General features: G+C 35.1%; 1 protein-coding gene across 4 annotated transcripts in view; it reads left to right on the forward strand.

Annotated features, from left to right (window-relative positions):
• Positions 1-18,692, forward strand: part of LOC145675490 (zinc finger protein 236-like) — a 134,333-nt gene that overhangs the window by 35,763 nt on the left and 79,878 nt on the right. For all 4 annotated transcript variants that reach the window (XM_081745936.1, XM_081745938.1, XM_081745937.1 and 1 more), the window contains exons 11-14: positions 8,631-8,829; positions 11,740-11,902; positions 15,423-15,555; positions 16,545-16,684. In XM_081745936.1, the coding sequence (XP_081602062.1) occupies positions 8,631-8,829; positions 11,740-11,902; positions 15,423-15,555; positions 16,545-16,684 (635 nt within the window). The remainder of the gene's footprint in view (positions 1-8,630; positions 8,830-11,739; positions 11,903-15,422; positions 15,556-16,544; positions 16,685-18,692) is intronic.

Raw genomic sequence — 18,692 nt, forward strand, 5'->3', positions numbered from 1 at the left:
ACTGTCTCCCAGCCAAGTTGCTGAAGGGTCTTTGCCACATGTGGCTTGGTATTGTCGTTCAGGAACAGCACACTCCTGTAATTCACCAATGCCGGCTCTTGCCGCAATGCACGGTGTACCCTATGCAACTGCTAAGGGTAAAGATCAGTAGTGATGATCTACCAGGTGGAAGAAGCTTGTAATACATACTTGCTGACAATTCTACCATACAGAGAGCATAACCGTTCGTGAATGCAGAGGTGGTCTTGAGGTGTGAGGAACAGGGTCACGTGGCGATAACCAATGTCTGGTACACTTGGGAGTATCACAGAGGACCCACTTTTTGTCACTAGTGAGCAAGCGGTCAAGGATGGTTGTGTTGAGGTGCCGAGTGAGCAAGGACAAACAGATTCTCTCTCCTTGTTCTTTGTTGGCTGCCGACAATGTGTGGTGTATCCATTTGCTTAACTTGTATGACTTCCCTATCCCATGCAGGTGCAGTCTGATTGTTTCAGGGAAACATGGAACGTTTCAGCGGAAATGTGGAACCTTTCTACAAGTTCGTCACACGTTAGACCACTGTCGTTCTCGATCGCTGCTTTCAGGGCCTAGTCACATGTGGTCGGTCATTCACTCCGAAGTTTATTCGAAAAGCTCACATTTCCCGAATGGAATTTCTGGAGCCTTCCTGGCAGTGCGTTCCTTCACTTCATTCTCCCCAAATGCTTGGCATATGGGGCAACTTGATGCAGCAGGTGACAGTCCCACTTTAAAGTCATATAAACAAACTGCTTCGATACCTCCATTTTTCTTCGATACTGGACGAGCCAAGACTGCTGTATGTGCAGCGTGCATGTATTATTGAAGGTCGATGGTCAGAGTAACTCCCAAATGCGTTTCAGGCATGTACATCATTTTGTTTTCTCTCTGTGAGCACATGGTTAATGGGACATCAAAAACGGAAAGAACTTCTTTGTGTTACCTTGTATAAGCATCCTAAAATTTATAGGAAGCTATATAGTTGTATACTTTGTCAAATCACTGTTGTCTTCAGAGTAATTGAAAAACTAAAGCCGCTTAATCCGTTATTTGTGTACTTACCTTCAACTAAGAAGTGATGGAAAAATATATACTTTCCAGAAATGAATGATGATCAGCTCCATCTTGAACAAGCGAGTCAGACTTCTGTATAACGGGGATTCAATATTGAAACCGAAGATAGTACATCTGTCACTCCTGGTTACAATAGAAGGCTAAAATCAGGATGGAACATGCACCTAACCCGGCGGCACTGACGCCTGTTAATGTGACTTGAGCACTGGTGCCTAGTCTCACGGACCCATTTGTTAAATTTTAAATCTTTACTTAATATATTTTTTTTAATTTTTGTGTTGATAATTTTATTTTGTAGTACGCATATTAAACAGGTATATTGCGAATTTCAATACAAATGTTACATTTTAGTGTATCTTTGAAAAATTGAAGAGTTATGAAAAATATGGGTGAAATGACAATTATTATTTAGTAAATAGTTCAAAAGTTTGAATATATTATCAAACGTAATAAATCATGTTCAGAAGTGTTTATAACTTTTTTCTATTTGAACACCAGTCAGAACCAACGGCCATCTACTAGTATCAGGCTACAAAAACAGGTAGCACGGGTCTGTGAGATTTAGTGCCGCCGGGTTAATAAGATGCTGAATACACATGAAAAACCAAATATTCGTTACTTATTGCCGTTCATGAGGATCAGCATTGAAACCAGAAGTTGTTGCAGATTTCTGCAGTTTCTCGATTTTCTAGAAAGATAATGGCGGGGATAGGACCTATTTTTTCAGCAACAATGAATGAATATATTTTTTTATATTTATTTATTTAGTTCTTTCTTTCTTTTTCTTCCTTTCCTCCCTCCCTCCCTTCCTTCCCTCCCTTCCTTCCTTCCTTCCTACCTACCTACCTACCTACCTACCTATCTACCTACCCACCTACCTACCTACCCACCCACCTACCTACCTACCTACCTATCTACCTACCTACCTACCTACCTTCCTTCCTACCTTCCTTCCTTCCTTCCTTTCTTTCTTTCTTTCTTTCTTTCTTCTTTCTTTCTTTCTTTCTTTCTTTCTTTCTTTCTTTCTTTCTTTCTTTCTTTCTTTCTTTCTTTCTTTCTTTCTTTCTTTCTTTCTTTCTTTCTTTCTTTCTTCTTTCTTCTTTCTTTCTTTCTTCTTTCTTTCTTTCTTTCTTTTCTTCTTTCTTTCTTTCTTTCTTTTCTTTCTTTCTTTCTTTCTTTTCTTTCTTTCTTTTTCTTTCTTTCTTTCTTTCTTTCTTTCTTTCTTTCTTTCTTTTCTTTTCTTTCTTTCTTTCTTTCTTTCTTTCTTTCTTTCTTTCTTTCTTTCTTTCTTTTTTCTTTCTTTCTTTCTTTCTTTCTTTCTTTCTTTCTTTCTTTCTTCTTTCTTTCTTTCTTTCTTTCTTTCTTTCTTTCTTTCTTTCTTTCTTTCCTTTCTTTCTTTCTTTCTTTCTTTCTTTCTTTCTCTTCTTTCTTTCTTTCTTTCTTTCTTTCTTTCTTTCTTTCTTTCTTTCTTTCTTTCTTTCTTTCTTTCTTTCTTTCTTTCTTCTTTCTTTCTTTCTTTCTTTCTTTCTTTCTTTCTTTCTTTCCTTTCTTTCTTTCTTTCTTTCTTTCTTTCTTTCTTTCTTTCTTTCTTTCTTTCTTTCTTTCTTTCTTTCCTTTCTTTCTTTCTTTTCTTTTCTTTCTTTCTTTCTTTCTTTCTTTCTTTCTTTCTTTCTTTCTTTCTTTCTTTCTTTCTTTCTTTCTTTCTTTCTTTCTTTCTTTCTTTCTTTCTTTCTTTCTTTCTTTCTTTCTTTCTTTCTCTTTCTTTCTTTCTTTCTTTCTTTCTTTCTTTCTTTCTTTCTTCTTTCTTTCTTTCTTTCTTTCTCTCTCTTCTCTCTCTCTCTCTCTCTCTCTCTCTCTCTCTCTCTCTCTCTCTCTCTCTCTCTCTCTCTCTCTCTCTCTCTCTCTCTCTCTCTCTCTCTCGCTCGCTCGCTCGCTCGCTCTCGCTCTCTCTGATGGAAACAGAAATCAAAGATTTCCACCACTAACGGTTTAGTAGACAAAATAGGAGTGAGGAAGAACCTATTCTACTAAAACTGAATCCATATCAAAAATTATTTCTTGCTCTGTCTTGCTATTTTTTCCTTCATGCAAAATCTTTCAGTTTAACATCCCACGATTATGTCCTTTTGGCTAAGGGAGACAATGATGATAGAAAATATGTGGAATGAGAAAGTGGGAGGAAACGAGTACCCCGAGTAAAACCACGGACATGATGTTATCCATCATATACTTACTTGGGTGAGGATCGAACCAGAAATCCCACGCACAAGAAGTAAGCAATTTGGCACTGAGCCACCGTTCCCCCTACTTCATGCAGATTGGTATTGAAATCGGATGTGTTCGGTTTTAGTAGAGCTATAAGGGTGGAGATGAAAGCTCTCCTTGATGTAGGTAAGCTAAATGAAATAATCGGACCAAGTATGTAAAAGGGGAGCGCGGTGGCTCACTGGTAGAGCGTTCGCCTCCGGTCTCAGCTCCACCGACTTTGTGGTGGACAAACACCGTGCTTGTGGGTTTTCTCGGGTTAATTTTCAAGTATGTAAACTGAGAACCAGGTTATAAGAAAGATTAAGAATTTACTGTTGTTGTTGTTGTTAAGTTAGTTTGAAATCATTACTTTTGTTGATGCGAATTTCGATGTGCGATGTAGGCTTAAATAAAATTTAAAGAAGGAATAAGGTGTTCTAGAAGTAAAAAAAAAAAATTGTTGATAGTCGGAAGTGACTAATATGTTACACAGTTTTGTTGAGACATATATGACAGATGATGGGAGGAAACAGGTACCTTCAATTGGCGGAACCATGATTGTTGTATTTTGCTAATTTTTGCAATGTTGTAGCATTAAAGGATTAATTTATGACATACGTGGAAAAATTCAGTAATTACAGCACAAAATTAGTTTGAAAGTTCCAGGTATTGATTAACGTAGGAAAAACATAGTGATAACTGAATCTCGGCCAAATTGACACCCTCTCAAGTTACTTCATTTGAGATGCTGAAACCATTTTAAAGAAACTGGGTTTTGCTATCTATTACAATTTTTGTTTTATCCCATGCCTCCTCATAGTATTGTTCAAAGGTCTAATAATTGGATAATTTTACCGGTCTTACAGGAATTGATTGGTATCTTGCACACCATGAATTTAGGGATTTTTTCTGCAAATTAAAATAGGGTGTCTATCGGTCACGAAAGTCACGAAATCAGAAAACGGTCATGAAAGTCAAGAAAAAGTCACGAAATTTAGCTTTTGGCTCACGAATTTTTTTTTTTTTTTATATCTGTACAAATATAAGTACAAACTGGAAAATTTTGTTCTATAAAATGTCAAAATTCATCACCAAAAATATCTATGATTGGCTTTAGACGCTACCAAATCGCAAGCAAAGCACGCTTCTATCGTATGCATAAAAATTCGGCTTAATTTGCGCCCAAATTTGCTCTTGGGAATGCTACGCAGTTTTATGGTTTTCTAAAGAAAAGGTCACGAAAAAGTCAAGAAATTTCATTTTGGAATTTTAATAGACACCCTGAAAAAAAAAACTCAATATCCAGGAAAATATGTTTGATTTTGCAGTGGAGTTTGTTGAATTTCTTGAAAGCTGATTTGGTTTACAGCCAGTTAGATAGATGGCTTAAAAAGAGTATTATACGCATATTAAATTAAAAAAAAAAAAAAAAAATAAATAAATAAATAAAAGTCAAGTAAGAGTCAAGTATAAAAGTCAAGCGGTAAGATACAAATCGATTTGTTGAATCACTGTCGACTTCTTCAGTGTAATTACATCAAAGCTGCTGCCTCCTATTATAATGTTGGTGATAAATAATTTTGCCAGTCTTAGAAGTTGTAGAAGAATTAGGTAATAGATATTGTATAAAATATGTCCAATTAAATTGATTGTTGATTACCATTACTTACAGTGGACCAATTTGATCTGGGTACAGATGCGAATATGAGCTGGTATGTTATACCATTAATACAATTCTTTCTGTAATAAAAGTATGTCTGATCGTCGAAATTCACTCACTGCAGAGTTTATTGTAAACAAATAAAATAAAATATAGTTAGTTGTGTACTTACGACTTTCACATTTACAACCGGTTCTAAAGGTTAGAGTAGCTGGTTGTTATTATCAACAACCCATAGTAATACATAATAATACGTAATAATAATAGTAGTATAATAACAGGTTTATAATGAGAAGATATAATAAAAAAGTCATTGGAATTAAAGGTTAAAATTTATTGATGACAATTATATGTGTGGTATCGATTTCATTGGGTCAGAATTCGTATGATATTTGAGTAGTGACGTTTCAAAACTTGCCTTATCCACTTTTTTTCATTTTTGAGTTAGAAACTGAATTCAGTATTGTTGGATATGCTCTTTCTAAATATCATGTCGATTATTGTCAAAAGTGGCTACAAATAACAGTAATTCGCATCTGAATTCTGGTTGCCGGTGCAAAACTTGCTATATTTTGAAGCAGTGCCGGTGCAAAACTTGTCTTATCCATTTCGACCAATCATGTGGCTTGTTTTTGACGAGCAGGAATTATGGGTACAGTAGCAGATAACACTCTTACTAAGTCTTACTAAGGTGTTCTGTAGTTTCTGCCTTCATCACTCATTACTGACTGTCATTTTGTGTTCTAAATAGGTGAAGTTATTTAAATTTAGTGAAATATGGAAATTAATATTCAGCCTTCAGAAGCAACCAGAGGACGACGTAAGCAAGTTGGACTGAGAAAACGTGAAAGAGAAAAGATTAGACGTCACCAAGCCCAAGGTATGCCAAGGTATCCCACTTGCGAGCACAATGGGAAGACATTTCGTTGCAGAAAACTAACAATGAGAGATGTGCGTGATTTTCATATAAATTTTTACCAAAATGAAACTAAGGTTATGCAAGATTTGTATATTTTAAAATACATAGAAATGAGCAAGCCCAAAAGAGAGAGACCAAATCGTGAAGACAGTTCACGTAAAAGTGTTTCACTTAAATATTTTGTGAAAGTATCTGGATGCAAAACATTTCAGTTGCAGGTATGTCAGAAGACTTTTCTTGGTATACTTAGTGTTAGTAAAGACCGAGTTCAAAGAATTGCACGAAATCACCTACTCACAGGAGCACTGCCGAGAGAAAAAAGAGGTGGTGACAGACGATCGGCCGTTTATTTAGACAGAAAGCAGTCTGTTAGACATTTCTTAGAATCCCTGAAAGGTATTGAATCTCATTATTGTAGAGCAAAATCGATCAGAATTTATCTTTCAAGTGACCTTAATGTTTCCAAATTAAGAAAGATGTACAATGAATCTGTAGGTCCTGAACTTCAAGTTAAGAAAACTTTTTTCAATGATGTGTTTTATAGTGAATATAATATTGGTTTTGGGTCCCCAGCAACTGATGTCTGCTCTCAATGTTGTTGTTTAAACGAAATGGCCAAAAACGAACGTGACCAGGAGAAAAAAACTGATCTGAACATGCAGCTGAAAGTACACAAGAGACGGGCTGAAGCATTTTATGTTAAATTAAACGAAGAGGATCCCTTTATGGTCACTCTGTCCTTTGATTGTCAGAAAAATTTAGTTCTTCCAAAATTGCCAGACCAAGCGACTTACTACAGTAGGCAGTTGTATTTGTACAATTTCACAGTGGTCCGTCAACATGCATGTAGTTTGAGCTCTAGTAATGTTTTTTGCTACACATGGCTCGAGAATGAATACCCGAAAGGTTCCGTTGAAATCGCATCGTGTGTCTACGACTGTTTGCAGAAAATTGACTTTGATAACAGAATAAAGATTGTACGGTTGTGTGCTGATGGATGCGGTGGTCAGAACCGAAATTCAATTATGATTAGTATGTGTATGTACTGGTTGTCTCAAGACGCTCCTGAACATGTGGTAGAAGTGCAACTTATTTTTCCAATCCCTGGACATTCATTCCTACCCGCTGACAGAGTTTTTGGAAATATAGAGAGGGAAATAAGAAGAAAATCCATTATTGTTGAACCAGAGACCTATCTGGAAACGATAGGAAAATTTGGAACGGTTGTGAAAGTTGGTAAGGACTGCAGTGTATATGACTGGAAAAAATTAATTGGCCAAGTGGTAAAACCCCCATCCCAGTGGCATTTCAAATTCAATGTTACCAAACGATTTCACCTATTGAAGACTACTAACAAAAATGTACATATCAGGGGGGAACAAAGCTACAATACTGATAGTGGAGTTGGAAAATCTATTCTTATAAAAGGTAAAACCTTACGCGACTACTATAAAGTGGAAGTTGAACAAGGGGTATCCATTAAACAAGCTAAACTTAAAGATGTTGAGAATCTTTTAGTAAAACATTATGGGGAAACTTGGGCTGCAAATGATGTCCTGAGATTTTATAAAAGTGTATTCGAGTTGCACAGTAACATCACTGTAGAGGCGGAAGATCACACTTGTGAAAATCCCATGTGTGAACCATCAGATTGTGACCCAGATTGTGGTGAACCCATGATCTAATATTGATTTTGCAGTTTTATAGAAATCTGTGTTACAAACTAATGGTAGCTGGTTTTCTTAAGCCTATTTATTATTTTAGTTTAGTTTACTTGAACTAAACCAAACTAATAGTAGCTGGTTCACTGTAGTCTCCTTACAGTATTTAGTTGAGTTTTACTTTAACAAAACTAATCTAATGATAGGTGTTTTAATCCAGCCTACTCACAGTATTCAACTTTGTACTTTTCTAAACTAGAATAGAATGAAAAGACCCATTTTTATAATGATAATGTTGGATAAAACTTCATAAATACTACATTGACCTAAACCCTTTTATTCATTTAAACCTAAATTTCCGCAGCATAACTTGCCTTATCCATATTGCCGGTGCAAAACTTGCTATTATTAATTTTCAAAACATTTTTTTTCGTAGTATATACGCATTAAATTTTAAAATGAAATTCTAAAGCCATTTCTAAGACTACAGAGAAGCAACAGTCAAATTTTCGCATATTAAGATTGGAAAATAAAATAATAAGATGTTTTTTGCGTTTTCTGAAAAATTTACTAAAATGGATAAGGCGAGTTTTGAAAAGTCACTACTCATTTGGTCGTTCAAACTCTTACTAATTCCTATAAATTAAACAAATTAATAATTAATTATTGATGATTATAGACGCTTATTCATACGAATAGAACGCAAACAATGTAATCATGTATATGAATATCAGTGAACTAGTTCAGTTCGTGAGCATTTATACGACCAAAATTCGTACGAATTTTGATCCAATATAACCTCAGCCCAAGTCATTGGCCGACGATTGTTTAAAATGGTATTATATATATATGTTGGGCTGTATAATAGGCCAACACCTGGTCGCCAACGACCAAATCTGTTTACGACCGAACAGTTGAAACCGAAGTCGACTTCACCGAAGCGCTGTAAAACATTAATGTACCTGTATATTCAGAACATTATGAAAAGAAAATAACTCTTGTAAAAAATCGTCAGTTTGTCATTGTCATTTTGCGTATTTTATTATTACAGGTTGATGCTCCTACTGATATAAATTCTGTAAAACTTTCTGACCAAACACAATTAAAGATGAGTTTGTTAAAAAACCCTGCTTCACAGGAATCCAGTGAGAAAGATGTGACTACATCAGATGGAAACACTAACACGGACATACTTCAGCAAGCGCTTAAAAACAGTGGGTTATCCGGAAAAGAAACTCAAGATAGAAATGGTATGTTGTATTACTTAGTATGCATTTTGTTCCTTCATGAAAACTTGCCGTTTCTTTATATCTTGTAAATACATCAGTAATATTGTAACTGGTGCTTACCTGTATTATATTACACTATGCAATTAAAGTCACGTCTGTAATAATTGTTCCCATTTATGAAAGTGACCAATTTACGGATTAATGATTGTGTGTGCTAATATCTGTCTAGATAGCACAGAAAATATGCAACTGATGTAAGTTTTCGACTTACAGTATTATAATGAAAAATCTCTATAGCTATATAGGTACCACAAAAAATATTTAACTGATATTAGTAGCCAACTTACGGAATAATAATGGCCTAACTTTATAACTATCTAGATTACACAGAAAACAGCCAACTTACGCGGCCTGTGTAATGCCATCCAGATGCCATCTTTGTGTCATCCTCTATGCTTCATTTACATTTGATGTGTACCTACACAACGAAACATGCCGTCACTACCAAGCCTTGAATGTACCACCGCAGATGATTCACAAAATAAATAGTAGATCTGTAACCTGATCAAATTGATAGGAAATAACAAGCTAGTCAGTACTAAGGAGTTATTCGAAATCTCTGATCATGTGATGATTATTCTTTGTTTGTACCGGTTACCAAGCATCTATCAGTGGGAATATGCTACTATACATCACCTATCTAATATCTGTAAAAGCCTACACGGCATAAATATTGATAATGAGAAACGACAGTGGAGTCGAATTAAGGTGGGAATCGTAAAAACAGTGTAAGAACAAGGAAAACTCGAATAAAATATAAAACTATCAAGAATACACCCAGATAGTGTTCAACAAACAATAGAATCTTTCTAGGTTACTCTGATAGGGACATATATAAAGATGAACGCTTCCTAATAACTTCCTATACATGTATAACATGGAAACGGCCAGAGAAGGACGAGGAAGTAGATGGCGGAGTTGGAATGCAAAAAGGTCTGAAAACCAAGGGTAATAAAATGAAAAAACAGTATAATGAGGTCGTTCGAGAGATATTATTTCCAGCTGGAAAAGGAGCTTATTGGTTGGTTGAGTCCCTTTCAACATCCAGATTATATGAGACGCTGACCCATAACTTTAAGTGAAGTCCGAATCACTGTAATCTGTTCAAATTTCAAGGCTATCCCACCGAGAATTGATCTGGAACCCAAAGTCGCGCGTGCTAACCACTAGACCAGTGGGAGGGCCGGTAAAAGAGTTTAGGAAGTCTAGAATTTTTTGCTAGTGAATGCCTTAAAGATTTTTTAAAGATTATAGATACCAGTGGTCATAAGTTTGGAAAGGACGCTTTCATTGGCCCTCAGATTAGGTCTTATTGTGTGCACTGAGTGAGAGAGACGGAACGGAAAAGAGGGATATATATATATATATATATATATATATATATATATATATATATATATATATGTATGTAGATAGATAGAGAACGGTCCCGTTTCCCCATTTCTCCTCTATCCTTCCTCTTGCTACAGCTCCTTCTTGGCGCACACATTTTCTGAAGTAGGAGACATATATGAGAAAGTAGAGGGCTTGTGGTCAAGGAGAATGGTTTACATGCATGGCACTCGGTGATATTCGTGAGAGGAGGGGGAACGGGGACTGAGTTGTAGGGCAGGGATGATTTTGGGTTTTCCTCGGAATGGACTTTCAATATATGAAGGGTGAAAATAGTACTGTCCAAGCAGGGGCGTCATTTAGGGGGGGCAGAGAGGAGCATTTCCCCCCTGAGTTTGAGATATATATAGATTTTATCAATAGAATAGTAGTAAATCAGTGAAAAACGCGAAATTTTACTTATATCAAGGGGTCTTGCTCTTCCCCCTCTTCCCAGCAAAATCTGAAATGACGCTCCTGTGTCCAAGTACTGGTTAGTAATTTACATTAGCACGATTGGAGATTATGCTTTGGAAGACCTTCTTTCCCCATCTCGAGGTCACGCCGTGAACTCATAACTGTGGTAGAGAGACTATGATACCTCTCCTGGCCTTCCCAATCCAGATACTTTAAAATTCACGTTAACAGCCTTTGAAAATCTTTGGTAACGTAGTACTAGTACATTCCTTGACCCGATAGAATGCTGGAGTAGGGAATTACGCAATAATTACAATACAGGAAATTACGCAACAAAGCTAGCTAGGTTCTTCATTTGGTCATATTCGCATTTTGGAGAAGCTGGGGAAAACTCCGAAGAAAGAAAGGAAAAAAAAAAAAACGGTCAGAGTAGCTGGCTATAAGATTCGATAAGTGGTTCAGATGTAAAGCGTGAACGCTGTGTATTTGTACGAAAATGAAATTCCACTATCATTGCAAAGTTAAGTGGAATGGAACAACTTTTACGGACAGTTCATGATGATTATGAAAGTATACACAGTATTCCATTGATCACGTTGACATATTAAGTTTAGTTCTTGTTATAAGAAGAAAGTCTGGTATATTATTATTAATTTAATAAATTAATCTGACCTTAATATCCTTGTGTTTTCATTCTGTGAAAAAATGATCAGTACATTTTCATCGTTGTTTGTTTCGTCAGTTATAGAGAGTATTATTCTTATTTTATGTATTCTAGTGTTTAACAAATTAATTATGTGAGTGCTTCCTAGACAGTGGCTATATTCTGCATTTTCTATGAAGAAGTTTAAATTTCCGAACATTTAATTTACACTATTAGGTATGTGAATTTTTTGGCATTAGTTTTTCTTACTACCTTTTGGCCCATAAGGCTAACAAAAGAGCTCTTTAAAAGTTTTCACAGGATAAATATATAGGCATATTGTCAGTTTTATTACGTGGTAGCTGTTCATTTTGTTTAATTAATTTTTGTTTCTTTCTTTTTTTGGATTCTTGTTTGATTTTCTTTACTTCTATTTCCAGCCCTGCAAGTCTCCCAGGTTTCGAGCACTGACAATAATACATCTGAAAATGATGGCGCCAATAGGAATCAACAAGATGGAGACCCAGTATCACCAGGGAAAAATGAGAAAGGGCCAACTGGTTATATTACTTTAGCTGACAAGGCTTTAGATGGAAGTGTAAGGTAAATAAATAGATAATACAAGAATTAGGCTGTCACACAAATATTTACCTATGTGATTCTCTCTTTAAATCTGTTAATCTATAGACAATCCATTAACCCTGCGTTAGGCGCGTACGTTTGTGTTGCACAATTAGGCGCGTGGGTGACAGGTGTCACCCACGCACAAAAATATGTCTAGAATAAGTAAAGTCATCTTTAAATGACAATTCTTTGATTTGTTTGATACAATGTTAATTACAGGTTATGGTTTTGGTTGTACACAGTGTTCTACTTTTTTCCATGACTACTAGACTGACTGCAAGCATGTTACACAAATGTTTTTGAGATGTTCTCCACACATCGATCTCTTACATTTTATTCACCACTTCCTTGTAGTTTTGTCTTTTCCTCTTTCATAGGCATGCCAGCGTCCTCAGGAACCTGATGGCTTTTCAAGATCGACCTTTCCCTCTTCCTTAACACTCAGTAAGAATTGAAGTCCGCCCCTCTTCCTAATTTCAACTGGAACTTGGGGAATAGAGCATCGCCGTTGTAACTGAGATTGTCATTTCCCAGGCGATATCCACCAAAAAAATTCCTTCGTGATAATTGAGTTGAACTGGTATTGAATTTCACAATGTAAAGTGCGTTAATTGCACATATATTTAGAAGATCAAAAATATCACCATGAGCTATTTTGTTCCGTTTCAGTATTCAGTGTTACTTGTACTTATGTGACCAATTTCATAATCACTGTCATCAGAACCACTTCCGACTCCTGCTCTTCTTCCTCAGACCATTGTAGAACAATATTTTTATCTTTTGTCGTCTCTGTCTTCCGGCGTTTTGATATTTTACTTGTTACGTACATAGGCGCGCGGTTGACAATTGTCACCCAAACATGCTGCTGCAAAGATAATTTCTTATAAACTGTAGACGGGAAACAGAAGTGTACTATTGCTGTTACATTAAACAACAACAATTAACGTTCAGCTACTGAAAGGCGCAACTGCGAACACTTACACATAATGTTGCCATTTTGAAACAAAAATCACTGGGAGACACCTGTCACCCACGCGCCTAATCTAGGGTTAATATAATATTATAACCGAAATGCTCGTTCTTCGCATGGGGAAAATACGTTTATGCAAAATATTTGAACCCCTTTCCCATCCTTGGAATACGCATTTTCCAGTTAAACTGTAATGATTAAAATCCGTAAAACACTATTTTTCACATAAATTTTGAATTCCTTCCCCTTAGGATAGCCTTTTGACCAAAATGATATGGTAAAAAGCTTGAAATAGATACTGACTATTTGCCAAAATTCATCTCTAACGGGTAAACCGTTTTCCCGTGATGCGATCATAAACAGAAACATCAATTTCAATGTGGCATAACATATGTAGATGCCGCTCCCCTTCCTCTTCCCGTCTTAAAACCGGAATTTTGGAAGACACGTAGGCACGTTTCCTCTTATTTCTGAGGAGTTTATATATACGAAGTTTCATGTTTTTTACTTGAGGGGCTCATGAGATACTCAATTTTTGGCTTAAAGTTTGAGCCCCTCTAGTTCCCTTAGGATACGCCTTTTAGTTAAGATATGATAGAACTAAAGTATGTTGCAAAATTCATTTAAAAGTTTTCAGCCATTTTCCCATGATTTGATGAAAAACGAGTCAGTGTCGCTTTTAATGTGGCGAAAAAAATATTAAAAATTTCCCCCTCCTCCTCTTGAAACGATAATTTTCAAAAAAATACTGGAACATGTGTCCGCTTGTTTGTAATGAAGAGTATATACTGAGTTTAATCTACCTTCTTTAAGGATTCCTGAGCTACTCTATTTTTTGCTTAAAGTTTGAAAGCCCCTCTCTTCCTCTTAGGATACGCATTTTAATTAAAATGATATGATAAAAACCCAGTAGGTAGTAATATTTCAAGCGATTCAGCCGCTTTTCCGTGATGATAAGACATGCAACTATCTACAAGTTGACAAATACAAAACATGTAGCTTACAAGTTTTAAATTGCTATCCATCTTAAGTAGTCCGAGATATGATGTTAGAGTTCCAGTCTGTGTGCTGTGCTAGGGATCTAACTTTGAATTAGGATAATTTCAAAATTGGGGTTTCGGTGGCTCAGTGGTAGAACGTTCAACTTTGGTGCATGGAGTTCTTGGTTCGATCCCAGCTTGCGCCAAGTGAGCTTTGTGGTGGACAAACACCGTGTGCGTGGGTTTTCTCTGGGCTCTCCCGTTTCCTCCCACTTTATTCATTCCACCATTTTCATCATCTTCTCCTTTAGCCTAGCTATCATAACCGCGAGACGAAAAACTTAAATTGGAGAAGGGTAAACCCTCTTTATTCTTCATTGATTTTTTTAAAACTCAGTCTACCTAGACACCTGGATATGTGTCTTTCTTCAACTTGGAAAAGTAAACTTATTGTTTGAGGGTGAAGTCTATCAAGTGTAAGAATTGAAATCCACCCCCACGTTGCAAATATGCACATAAACGTTTGAAGTAATTTTATAATGTCCTGAAGCAGTTTTGAACTGAGATAGGAGGATAGATCTCCAGGAGACCTGCCTCTTTGAAACATTTAGAACATTATGTATTTGCAGTAATTGAATTCAAATTGATTTATTCTTTATTCTTCAATAATTTTCAAATTTCAATAATCATAAACTACTTTGTATGCAAAACAAACTAAGCAGAAAAAAATAAGAAATTAATAAAATAGCTTTTTTATTTTCTACTTTACCACTTTTACATGTAACAAGGTTCACACTAACCTTAAAATTCAGAGAAATTGATATATTTCACGGATTTTTTTTTTTTTTTTTACTTGGTTTCTGGCGGCAGATTCAGAAATAAAACTGTAAGAAAAAGGCTGGAAAAAATGTTATCTTTAGAAATAAAGAAGCGTGAAGAGCAGCGAGAGATGTTAAAATTTTAAGTTTTGAAAGAACAGATTATAGAAAAAAATTCAGATATAAATTTTAAAAAATGTTGGTTGCAGATAATCAAAGAGATATGCAAATTATGATATGTATTGACTTGTATATAGTTATGAGTGTATTCAGAATATGAAGATGTTTAAACTATCGTTATTGTATAATTATTTTTTGGTACTAGCGCTTTATTATTATTTAATAATTTCAAATGCAGGAAGTTTCAGACATAATAAGTATTTACAATAATAAAGAAAATTTATATTGTGTTGAAGAAAAATAAAAAGGAGAGCGTTGAGCAGCTATTGGAATAGTGGAAGCAGATTTAAAAAAAAAAAAAAAAATCTTAACTGTAACCGTAAACTGTAGTGTTCGCGATGTCGTGGGTAAGGGAAAGTTGACTTACTCAGTCATGGAAATTGAGGGAAATCAGTATCAGAATTTCAGTGAGAACCATGTTTAAATTCATTCATATTTTGCCAGTCTGCGAATATCAAAAGCTTGGATAAGAAACGATTGGTATAAAAGTCACATCTGTATATCTAAGTATCGATGTAATGCTCATTATACGTTACCTTCTATATTTTCAGGAGGTATATGATCCGACTGCGAAGAGTAGGACATATCAGATGGCACCAGTGTTCATATTGTACAAAGGAATTTAAGAAACCTTCCGATCTAGTTCGACACATAAGAATCCATACTCATGAAAAACCGTTTAAGGTAACATTTCCTTTACAATTATTTAAATTATTTTATTTGTATATGATACCAGTAAGCAGTGCTTTTTTCTGATGGCACATAACGGTACGAAGTACCAATATTCTTTTTTCTGATTTTTAAAGGAATTTAGTTTGTCAAAACTTATTTACCCTGTCCGTGTGTCTGTCCGTCCAGGAGAAAAAAAAAAATAACTCAAGATCTACCACCAATTTTGATTTTGATCAGGATCAAAAGCTAGAAATCGAGTTGGTTGATGAAGATTATGTTCAAATCGGAAGTGGTAGAAATGAATCATTTCCGGTTTATGTTGATCAAAGTAAAAACGGTGGTTTCCAATAAATCAGTTAAGCGTCCCAATAATTAATTAATAGCGATTAATAGGTACTGGCTATTACCACTTTTGTATATTTGAAACATTTGTTGTAAAAAGTGAAGTATATATTTACATGTTTTTAAGTTGCTGAAAGCAAGATAGCCTGAGTCAAGATTGGCGTTTGCTACACTTTGACCTCGGATATCTGCAAGTGTAGACCACAAACTCCTTCGATCTCAGGAAGTACTTGCTGTATAATAAAATTAATGAATATAAACTGTGAACTAATTTGTTATTGACAGTTTCTTAATTTGTTGGAATTAAGATTTTTCGCATTCTTAGTTCCAGAATCCAAAATTTCAAAACGATGAACAATTGAAGATCATAGTGCGGTAGTTACGTCAACACCAGTCTTCTCCAACTTTACCATCTTAGAAGGATTTCTTTAACTTATGATTATCACTTATATGAAAAGCACTGTAATGGTGTTCTGTTAAGATGTTCAATATTTAAACAGAAAGAAGTTTTAATAACAAATACAAAGAAACTTTCAATAATAACTGCACAGTCATAATGCTTAGGGATATGTCAACTTAATAATCCATTTTTGTTTATCATTACATTACTTTGTCTATCATTACGTTACTTCTCCTAAATCTGCTTTATTATGTTACAGTGTCATTTATGCTTCCGTGCTTTCGCCGTAAAATCCACATTGACAGCTCATATACGAACTCACGCTGGAGTGAAAGACTTCGTCTGTGATGTTTGTCGAAAAAGATTCTCGACACAAAGCAGCCTCAAAGTTCATATAAGGTAAGTAAGTATAGGTATGAGTATAATATTTAATTTTGTTGTGCGGTGGCTAATAGAAATTCAGTTCCTCCCAGAAATCGAACACCGACTTCGCATACGGAGGCAAATATTCAAACTAGTTCTGTCGATCGACTAAAAATTTTAGTCGATTTATTGGTTTATATTTAATTGATTAATCGAGTTGTAATGGATTTTACGTAACGTGTACAAGTTATAACAAAAGCAACTAATGTTTTTATTTTAATGCAGATGCAGTTTCGTTTTGTGATAATTCCATACTATGAAGAAGAACGGTGCGAATGTTTTTATTGATGTACATTACAACTAATTTAAGTAGTAATTGGCATTGACGATTATATATATAACAGACATTCCTGTATTGTAGCGTATATTCTTGTTCTATTTCTCCTCGCCAGCTTATTGTGGTTTTGTTTTTGTGCACATGCAAGTGCTTGCCGTCTATTTTCTCTGTGAAATTACACTGTCGTATGTGGTTTATTCCTTCTCTAATTTTCTTTTGAGTAATGGATGACTTATTTTATTATGCTGAGTGTACTTCATCATATTTAATACCATAGGCGTTCATTTCTTTATGTGGCAGTAAGGGAAACTCAACAAAAGGTGTATGCAATCTGAACGCTCGGAAATTACATTTGAGGTATTCGAATAGTAATACAACAGTACTTTGTAACCTATTTCTTGTGCTTATATATATATATATATATATATATATATATATATATATATATATATAGTTTGTTGAAGTCTCTGCTTTTTCCCTTAGAAAATACAGTTTCAAAATAAAGGGTTATTTTGACCATTCAGAGTGCATATTCAAGCAGCAACCTTTTGCTGAGATAGCCCTTACTATTCAGAAAAATATATCTTTGTGTTCTTCCGTTTTGTAGTTTTCCGTTGTGTAATATTTGTTTTGGTAGCTTTTTCTTTCTTTTCTGTTTTTTTTTAACAATAATTAATTTTTTAATAGTCTGAAATAAAATTCCCATTTTTTGTACCAAGTAACAAGTATATAATCAATGTTATATGGTACGTGTTTTAGATAACAATTCGAAATTTTGATTAAAATATCACTGTATGATTCATATAGTTTACAGCTAAAGGTAATGTGGTTTATTATAGCCAGATCTTCATACCAACAAATTGAGGACATTTATTTCATACAATAGCATCTCTGTTCTTTTCTTCAACTACAAATGTGGTTTTTAGTGTTATAGTCGCAGCACTTAGGTCAGGTCGACTATGGCACTAGTTTTAGTTTAAAGTTGAAAATTTTATTAAATTATGTTGTATTAAATAACATTCCTTAGAGCTCAAGCTGCAAACGAAATGGCGCGGACATATGTCCGAATCCGGCTGTATTAAATAATAAATTGTTACAAAGTAAATTAATTAAAATTGATAGATGTGCTGTCCACACATTATAGAAGTGTAATCCAAAATAAAATTGATCCAAAATAGAACTTATATTAAATAAATTGATTGCTTTAATTTGGGAGTTTGTAACGCTTCATCGAAGCCTGGCGCTATCTTGGTTTTAACTTCCGATAGCGTCTTTTATATACAATACTAGTCACGTCTCTGAGACTTTGATGAATTGAAGTAAATTGTTGTGGAACTTACATTAATGAAAAGAGGAAACAACAGATTTAAACTTATTTTTACACACGGCAATCCTCTGTAGGCGCGAATTCAATAACTTACAAAGAGTGAGAAAGTGATTTGACTGGACCTGAGACTCGAACCCGGTATCTCCGGCATACCGTGCTGATGCATTAATCATTACGCCACCCAGTCCACTTCTCAGAACAGCCACTCACTCTCTCACTCCTGAAGTCAGTGCTCTTACTCCAGAGAATGATATAGTGTGTGGTTGTTCTGGGAAGCGGATTGGATGATGTAGTAGTTAACACATCGGCACGGTATGCCACAAAGCCCGGGTTCGAGTCCCCGTCCAGTTATTCACTTTTTCACTCTTTGTGTGTTATTG

Source organism: Thermobia domestica, chromosome 18 (assembly GCF_964235325.1).
Source record: "Thermobia domestica chromosome 18, izTheDome1.hap1.1, whole genome shotgun sequence".
In the NCBI taxonomy this organism is placed as follows: Eukaryota; Metazoa; Arthropoda; class Insecta; order Zygentoma; family Lepismatidae; genus Thermobia; species Thermobia domestica.